General features: G+C 52.1%; 1 protein-coding gene across 3 annotated transcripts in view; it reads left to right on the top strand.

The window, feature by feature from the left end:
- The window catches only part of FRMPD3 (FERM and PDZ domain containing 3), a 28,900-nt gene that overhangs the window by 11,784 nt on the left and 7,559 nt on the right, over nt 1-9,557 (top strand). For all 3 annotated transcript variants that reach the window (XM_005419885.2, XM_031056094.1, XM_031056095.1), the window contains one exon: nt 7,468-7,612. In XM_005419885.2, the coding sequence (XP_005419942.1) occupies nt 7,468-7,612 (145 nt within the window). The remainder of the gene's footprint in view (nt 1-7,467; nt 7,613-9,557) is intronic.

Raw genomic sequence — 9,557 nt, 5'->3', positions numbered from 1 at the left:
GAGTGAGCAGTGCTCTTTGGGAATGCTGAGAAAGTTCCCAGCCTGCAGCTGGGGGCAGGACTGCACATGCCCAGCTGCACTGCAGTGGTGCAGGTGGTCATTTGGCAGGTTCCAGTGGTTATTTGGCAGGTTCCAGTGGTCATTTGGCAGGTTCCAGTGGTCATTCTCACCTGACAAAGCCTCCTTTCTGCTGGGGCTGTTGCTTCTCTGTTCCTCCTCATGTTTGGGCACTGATGCTGGAGCTCAGTGCTGGGGGCAGGGAGGTGGCACAAGGTGTCTCCTGTGATCTTTATGCATTTTACATCGTCTTTATTAAGTGCATCTTGCCAGGTTAGGGGGTTCTGCATCTCCCAGGGGCTTCCCCCTCGTGCTGGGACCAGCATTTGAGAGTGGCCAGTGCTTCTGAGGCAGCTCAGAATGGAACTGCAGGCATGCACCTCCCTGGTGCAGCACTGCAAATTCCTCCTGTACCCGCCAGGAAGGACAATGCCAGCATCTCCTGCCTGGCACCTGGGCAAGCCTGGCAGCCTGGAGGGGCACAGGAGGTGGTTGCTCCCCAGTGCAGGCTCCAGGAGCTGTGGGGAGAGCTGCTCAGCTCCAGGCTCCCCTGGCTGTGCAGCTCCACAGCTCCCACAGGAGCAGAGGGTTTGTTCTTTCTGAAATGGCTTTTCCAATGGAGCATTTCTCCTCTCTGATTTACACAGCTGCACACTGCTGGGCTTTTTGTTATTAACAGTCCTGACATTGGGAAGAAGGCTGCTGAAGCACTCTGAGTGTGAATGACAGGAGGTGCTTGGGGGACAGCTGGATCACCTGAGCCTGGGCAAGCTCTGCAGAGGAGCTGGCCCAGGCTGTGCCTGTCCCTGTGCTGGGCTCTGGGGCAGGAGCCTGTGGCACTGGCTGCTGGCCAGGCACAATTCAATCAAAGGCATTGGGGTAATTGACTTTGGTCTCCCAGCAGGGCCTGCAGCCAGCCTGGTGCTTAAGCTGAGATCAAGACTTGAGAGAGGAAACCAAAGGAAAAATTAGTTCAGAAAGGTCCCTGGCTGCTGCTGCTGCTGTGCCTGGAATGTGGGTACTGGTGTTGGTGTCCCAGGGTGTGCTTCCAGCCTGCCATGGAAAACAGGGCACCATGCACAGCTGGGTTCAGCCCTCTCCTCTCCTCCTGGAAGGAGCCAAGGAGCCCCTTCCTCTCACAGGTGATGGATGATGAGCCCTCTGAGGCAGCCCCAAGCCTGGCTGTGCTCGCTGGGCTGATCACAGCAGGGATGGGCTGTGCTGCTGAGCCCAGTGCCTGATGTGCATTTGCCAGCCCCCAGTGTGAAAACAGTGGGGAGCCACAGCAAAGTCACCAGGGCAGGCCAGGCTGACGTTCCTCCTGCTCCTGCAAGCACGGACTGAAGCCCCTGGGATTCCTCCTGCAGGAAGAGCGAGGCTTTGGAGAGACAATGGGCCTGCAGCTCTCATTCCTTACACTGAATTTTGCATGAAACCATTCTGAAACACCATCATCATCTCATGGGAGGGAGGGATTGAGATTTCCTTTGGCTCGGTACCTGGGTGGGAGGGGCAGACACAGATCCCTGCTTGCAGTGGGATGTAAAGCAGAGGAATGGAATATAAAGCAAGGGAATGGGATGTAAAGCAGAGGAATGGGATGTAAAGCAAAGCACTGGGATGCAAAACTCAGCACTTCCCAGCTCCAGCAGCACCCAGAGCACTGCCTGCAGGCAGCCAGGAGAGGAGCCAGCCAGAAACAGGAGAGGCAGGCAACAGGTGGAGAGGATGAGTTTCCAAGCCTGCAAAGCCAAATTTTATTTGTTCATTTAAAAAAACAAACAAAAAAAAAAGGCCCCAAACCCAACCAAAAAATGCAGCCCTCTAAGGAAGGAGAAAGCTGCAGGTCTAACCAAGGCAGTGGCCTTATTGATCAACAAGTGGGAAATAGTGGTCCTAGTCACAAGCAGCCTGGCATTGACAGACCTGAGTTAATAATGCTGCAGGGGAGAGAAGGAAAGGTCAAAGCAGAAGTGAAAAATTGACTGCTGCCTCGTTAGGCCCAGGTGCCTGTATTATTAAATAAAAACTTGGCAGTGCACCTCAAGTAAACCAAGGAACATAAATTATGTAAATTCATCTCCCATCTTTCTGCTGCACTGCATTAAAGGAAGCAGGGTAGGACCCAAAGTACATGATAAAGGGGGGAGATTAAAAGGAAATGCATATCATCTTAGAGGTTATAGTATGAATAGATTGGGTCATAAATTAATTTCAGTAAGGACTGTTAAAATCATCTAGCATAACCCTGGCCAGAAAATTTCCTACAGACCTTTGAGCAAGAAAATACCCTCCAGAAGGACACTGAGATCTTATTTAAAAGCAGAGCATTATAGAAAAATCACTTTATCAATTATAAGCTAATGCAAAAGTAATTTCTTCTATCCAGTATAAACATATTTTGTTTTACTTCACAGAGAGACTGGTTGTCAAGCAGGAAACTTTGAATGAAAAGGTGTCCTTTCCTCATGAGGTCTAAAAAATCTAGGAAACCATTATGCATGAAAGATCAAACCATCAGTAATTTCAGGCTGGTGTTACACATTTAGATGTAGGAAGAGCATCCTTGTGAAAATTTGCTACTTTACATGTTGGCACATTAGAGGTCAGAGATGAACCTTTACCTGGGAATGTGATGTTTGGCCATTTTATAGAGCAGTAGGGTTATCCCAGTAAAACTTGGAGTTTTCATCCTAAAGGTGCTGCTGTGCTGACAAAACACAGACAGGCATTTCTGCTTTGCAGAGCCCTGGGGGCTGCTGAGGAGCTGGAGCAGCAAGAATGTGCCCGTGAGAATGAGGAAGAGGATGGGCTGGTGGGCATGAGGCAGGCCAGAGGAGCCTGGTGGGAGGACAGCCAGGGGTTTTCCAGGTTGATAAGTGTCTTGGTTTGGAAAGACAGGTGCCAGCTAAGGAAGGCAGGAGCCTGCCCTGAAATGGAGAAAATGAACCCCCCTCCCTCCAAATTGCTATAAATTTTAAATTAAGGGGCTCTCAGGCAACAAAAATTATGGGAGCAGGAATAACAGTTCTTTATTAGGGAAGAAAATAAAAGGATAAAATAAACAATGCAAATAACTAGAACAACACTGCCAGAGTCAGAACCCAACCTGACACCCTGTGGGTCAGGGTGTTGGCAGCAGTGCCATTGGAATTGTGGCTCAGCCCTCCTGCAGTGTCAGGGGTGGTTCTGCTGGAGCAGGGATCCTGGAGAAAGGTGCAGTCTCTGCCTCTGGAGATCCAGGGGAAGAGGCAGCTGCTGTTCCTCTGGGAATCCAGTGCAGAAGCCGTGCTGGTGTTCCAGAATCTCCAGATTATATCCAGGTAGGAATGCTTGGCTCCTAGATAAGGCAAACTGCCCACTTGACAAAAGACAACTCCCATACAGATGGTAATAGAAAACATCCTGCCTTGCAATCTGGAACAATAAGCTGTTCCCCATCAGTGATCAACAGCATCTCCTGATCAGCAGCTGGGACAGAGGGCTCTGCATCGTGTGGCCATGGTGCTGCTGAGCAGGGCTCAGGGGAACAGCACTGCTCTTGCCCCTGCTGCATCCATCCCTGCCTTCCAGCTGCTCTCACAAGTCTCTGCCCTGCTGCACCCCTGGGTTTAGGAAGCTTAGGAAGATACATGCTCTTCCAGGTTGCTGCCTTTTTGTTGGGTTTGGTTGAGATTGAGCAGCGAGTTGAGAAAACTGCAGGGAGATAAACAGGGATAATAAACACAATAAACCCCAGCCCTGTGGGCACCAGGCCAGTCCTGACCTCAGGCAGGAGCCCTCACTGCCTCTTGCAGGATGTTTCTGAGGGAAAGGAGGTGAATCCCATTTTCAAGAAGCCAAGGAAACCCAAAGCACAGACTGCAGTTCTTCAGGGTTGTTCTTACTCAGAGCAGCTCCCCACAAAGCTCCCCTGAATTTCCCATATAAAACCTTCAGCACCCTGAGCTGGAAGTGCCTGGTGCACCTGCTCACAAAGTCAATATTTGCTCAGCTCACCGTGCCTGGCTGTGTCCAAATGATTACGTTTGCTTTGCCCACAAGGAGCAGGGTGGCCAAGGGTGCCAATGCCTAAAAATAACACCTCCATTATTAACAGCTGCCAGCCCTGGCACCTCCTCCTTGTGGAATCATGTCCCAAGGGAACAGGGCTGCTGCAATCATGTCTCTTTGCCTCTTGACCCCATAAATCAGTTCCAGATCTGCTGGCCACTCTCAGGAGGATGTGGCAGCAGGGTGGACATCCCAAAGCAGCTGAGCTGTTGCAATCTCAGCAAAACTACTTAATAGAGTGGGAGTGAGTCAGTCTTGTAACCCCGTGTGGGAAGGGCTCAGATCCTGTGCCAGAACTCTGTCAGTGAGCAGCAGAGGAGCCAGCAGGGCCAGGGGGGATGCACAGCCTGACTGCAGCAGCTTTGCTCACCATCAGTGGCTTTGTAAAAGCTCCTAACCCATGAGCAGGACACAGACCCAGGTGTCATTCTAGGACACAAAATAAAATGACATGACACTGGACTCTCCAAGGTAAAAAAGAGGTAAAGTTTTATTCTGACTCCAACATTTATAGATTTCCAAAAGTGACAGTGGATTGGCGGGTGACAGTGCCACCTCTCCAATGACACTGGACAAACCAACAGTCCATCAAATTTCTCCTCCTCCATAAAGGAATGCAAAACAATAAGTTATTTACAGAAAGTGTGTGAGGAAGTTCATTACAAGAATGTAAACATCAGAAGGCTTAGGAAAAAAAACCAGGACAGCACCCAGTCACTTTGGGCTTCCAGGCCATGGGGAGATGACACATCCACAGCACAGGTGGATGGCTCCAAGCTGCACCTGAAGTGATTTAATCCCCAATAACAATATTTAAATGCTTGACAATTGAAGAACCCTCACAGAGCTTCCCTGTCAGTATATCAGAGTAATCTTTTCTAAACTGTAACATTAACCAGGTTTAAGATGCCTCCTTTTCAGAGCAGAGTGCCACAGTTAACCCCTGCATGCCATGCATTTATTGCTGGAAGCCATTCTGGAGGCTGGACTTGCTTGGAGACCTGATAGGGAGCTGACAGCACCCTTGTGTTTCATTTGTAATCAAGAAACATCAGTCAGGGTTGTTGTATCTCAGTCCTGTCACCCTTCAGGAGGACTGATCCAGGGGCTGTGTCCTGCCAGCAAGAACCTGCAGTCCCATCTCTGGATGGATGGGAGCATCCTGAGGCAGAGGCAGCTGAGCAAAGATGGAAAGATGGAAATGGGTCCTGGAGATGCTGGTCACCAGCTGGGAAATATGGAAAGATGGAAATGGGTCCTGGAGATGCTGGTCACCAGCTGGGAAAGATGGAAATGGGTCCTGGAGATGCTGGTCACCAGCTGGGGCTGCCCTGGGGCTGCAGGGTGAGCACTGACAGGCAGGCAGTGAAGGTTCACAGTCCTGTGCCACTCTGCCCTGGTGGGATTCACACATGGTGGAAACTGTGGCCTGGTTCTCCTTTTGGAGGGGGCCTCTCAGCCCACCTTGGCCTCTTGGTTTAATCTCCCAGCAGTGGGTGTTCATCAGCCACTGCCTCCCTCCCACTGGGATTTGCTCCCTCCCTTGCTGCTGGCACTCCAAATCCTGCAGAGCAGAGCAGGAGAAATGCACAAATATGTCCTCATTCAACAGATGGCCTGAAAAATCCAGGAGGGCTTAGCCCTACTGAGAAGCCACTTGTTTTAAGGATAAAAAAATGCTTCATACACAGAACACATGGTTTCCTTTCACCACTTATGTCAAGACTGGAGCTGGGCTAAGAGGTGTCACCCCCCACCACTGCATGCCTGCCTGCCTCCTCTGAGCTATGTTGAGAACCTCTTCACTCCTCTCTCTCAGGTTTGGTACTTCCCCTTTGATCTGTGTCAGCTCAGGTTTATTTTCCAAGATTCAGAAAGAGCCTTGTCAAGCAGGCAGGGGCAGAGCCTCTCAGCAGAGCACATTCACTTGTCAGGCTGCTTCTCTTCCACATCAAGTTATTTCTTTCCTCTTATCTTCCTGCACAGCAGCCAAAGAGGGAACTTCTTCACCCTGGCCCTGGGAGAAATCTGCCAGGGGCTGGCATGGCTTGGGGATCTCATGTTGATGGCTTCACACCCAAGTTTGTTGCACTTTATGGTCCAGAGCATGACACTGGCCTGAGGTAGGCCTTGCTGTGCCAGAATGGGCTTGGTGGCTCACAGAAGGAAATATTAAGCAGAGCACAAAACTGGCCAGTGGGTACCAGGAACCTCTTGTGGTTATAAAACAAGAAAACCAAAATAGCTTAAATGCTTTTCACACTGTGTAGGCTCAAGCGTTTTGTAAAACAGCCTTGGTGTTCCCTGAGTGTGGTAAATGAGTAGTTCTGAGTCCTGGAGGGCTCTCAGTGTGCAAGAGGCTGAGTGTGGCAGGACAGGCAGCCTGAGAGAGCAGCAGTTCAGCATCCCCAGCTGGCTCAGATATCCCCAGTACCTGGAGGTGCTTTGTGCAAGGTGAGGGCAGCAGCTGCATTTGCCATAACTGTTGAAGGCACTTGTCGATTTTTTCCATCTCATGGGTCTGTCCTGAGCAGTGCTGGGGGCTCAGAGGGAACAAGGACCTCCCAAGTGAGCTGTGCTGACAGGGGCTGCTCTGCCCAGCTTGCTCCCAGCAGTGCACAGGACCTCACTGGGTGGTAACAGTGAATGCCACCCCAACAGCTTTCCTGGCAAGCTGATCTTCTCCTTGGGACAATCTGGGAACTGGGAGTCACACTGTCTGCTGCTAGATTGTGCTGTGAGGTTATATGTGTCACACTGATCATGTCTGAGTTTTATTTCTCTTTAAAGCAAAGATCTTTTTTAGCATGCAAATAAATGCTCTCCTAAAAGGGAAGGCACCATCTGCTCCTAAGCACAAATTTAATTTTCCAAAGGGTTAGGTTTAAATAAGATCCACAGTCTCAGAGTGGTAGCTGGGGGAACCTGTAATGGGGTTTGGCCCTTTTGGCATCTTGCTGGAAGCAGATATTTTAATTTATGGCAGGGAGACACGGTGCCTGCAATGAAAGAGGGGTTCTGGCACCTCTGGAGACTCCCAAGCTCCCTGTGCTCCTCCAGAGGCCCTGATGGTTAAACAGGTGGGCTCAGAGCACTGACATGGAGACACAGGATCAGAAGGACATTGTTGTGGGTCCCTCAGCAAGCAGGAATCACAGCTGCAGCCAGGCACTCTCCTGTGCTCAGCTGGGTGAGCTGGAGCCAGGCTGTGCAGCTGGCTGGTTTCACCTGGCAGGGCTGGGAGCAGCAGCAGCTCACCAGTTCCACCAGGGCAGGGCCCAGCAGAGCCCTGTGCAGCTCTGGTGCCCATCAGCTGAGCCAGGGGCCCTCACTCCCTTTGTCCCTCTTGCCTTGCAGCCCCTGGTGTTGCTGATGGAGTGGCCTGAAGCCACCAACTTCGCCTGCCTCATCGCGGGCTACTGCCGGCTCCTGGTGGACTCCAAGAAGATGATCCTGTCCAGGGCCCCCAGCCAGCCACCCCCACCTCAGATTATCAAGGCAGGTACGTTTCAGCCTCTGCTTTCTGTGCCAGCCCCTTGCCCAGCCTCCTGGCCTCCCCTGCAGCGTCAGGGAGGGAAAGGCTTTCCCTGACACCTCCTCTGCTCCCATCCACTGCAGAACCAGCAGGCTCCCTCTTTAACCAGAAAGCAAGGAGCAGGGAGACAGGTGCTCGTTTTGGGTCAGCCACAATGGCTTGTGGTGTCAGCTCAGGCCCTAAACACTCCCCGTGAGCTGTGCTGGCAGCTGCTGGAGCAGCTCCAGGAGGTGCTGTTTGAGGAGACCTGTAAGGCTGCCAGCCACAAGCTGGGGCTCACAGAGCAGCCTGTGCATTCCCTGGCTGGCATCCTGCTCCCAGCTGAGTGTGTGAGCTCAGGGGCTGCATTCCTGGCGCCTCTGACACTGCTGCCCCCAGCCTGGGGCTCTGAGCCTCAGGGGCAGCCCTGTGAGTGTGGCTGCTCTGCTCATCTCTCAAATCAGGAAGGCAGCTTGGCTGTCCCAGCTTTTCAGGGAGCAGAAGGCTGGTCTGGACACAGCAGGAGCTTCTGTCCCAGCAGGCACCAATGCTGTCCCTTAAGGATGGATTGCAGGTGTGAGTCACCCTCCAAAAAGAGCAATGGTTCTCAAGAGTGATTTCAAACAAGAGCCAACCATGAACCACATGCTGCTGCTCACATCCAATATATTCTGTATAGGAACTATAAAATATGGGTTTAGTGACTAGAAATAGGCAAAATACCAACCCAAGGTCACTCCCAGACCCCCCAAGTGACACTGCAGCTCCAGAGGGCTGTGACAAGTGCTCAGTTTAGCTGCCAGTGTCAAAATTCCCTTCCCAAGATGGGCCTGGCTTGGGGAGGTGGGAGGAGTGCAGAGGGCCCTTGGGAAAGCCCTCGGTGCCTTTGAGGAAGGCACCCAGGCATGGATTTGGCACCTGTGGGAGGACACACTCACAAGAGGGATCAGGAAAGCATCTGCAGCAGCCTCAGTGAATCCAGGACGGGCCTGGCAGGTGATTCTGGTGTAAGTACAAGCAGTTTCCTCTCCTCTCTTCCTCTGTGCCCCTGACTGACAGCTGTCACTGTGCTCTGCCCTGGTTGCCCTGTGGAAATGTCTTTAATCACATTTTGCTGTGAGCAGAGGGTGTTAACAACTGAGCTAGTTTAGCTGCCATCCTTCCCTGGCTTGTGTGACACAGGGACACAGGGACACGTGGCTGTGGGGAGTCAGAGAAGGGGACAGCGTCCCACACCCAAGGGCTTGGCAGGGGGCTGGCAGCACCCACAGTTCCTGGCCTCTCTGGGGATGTCTCAGCACGTGCAAGTGCTGTTTTCCCTCATTCTAGCTACTGTGACAACAGCCAGAATCTTTTTCCTGAGGTTTTGCTTCAGGGTCTTCATCCAAACCTCTAGCAAAAAGAGTTGTAGATCTTGCCCTGCTCTTGTCAGTCTCAAGTAACCAATCTCAGTGACCCTGCAGGGGTGGGAGTGAGTGTGAGAGGAGTCACAGAGTGGGCAGGGCAGCAGTGGGTCTGTGCCAGCCCTCTCAGGGTGGCCTGGTCCATCCTCCTGGGTGCACTGAAAACCTCTGTGACCCGTGGAGTGGAGCAGGTCCCTTGCAGACCCAGGGCACTCAGCCCAGTCACCCTTCAGGAGGAGTGGATTCAGGGTGTGCTGGGCAAACAGTCTGCTCACATCCTGCTCTCCTCAGGGCTGCAGGCTGAGCTGTCAGAGCTGGGTGGATCACAGGGAGCAGGGATGCTGATCATTAGCACATCCTTGCAGGAGAGAGCCCCACCGGGATGAATTAAGTTAGCCCAGACTTCCCAGGCTGCAGGCAGACTGTGCCAGAATCTTAAATGTAAAAATCAAGCCTTGGCCCATGCTTTTACCTAGAAGAGGAGCACATCCATCTTCCCTGAGGCCCATTAGAGCCTCCTGCTGCACAGC

This window comes from Geospiza fortis, unplaced genomic scaffold (assembly GCF_000277835.1).
Source record: "Geospiza fortis unplaced genomic scaffold, GeoFor_1.0 scaffold157, whole genome shotgun sequence".
Lineage (NCBI taxonomy): Eukaryota > Metazoa > Chordata > Aves > Passeriformes > Thraupidae > Geospiza > Geospiza fortis.
The sequence above is the reverse complement of the archived record's forward strand: the minus strand, read 5'-3'. Positions and strand labels throughout refer to the sequence as shown.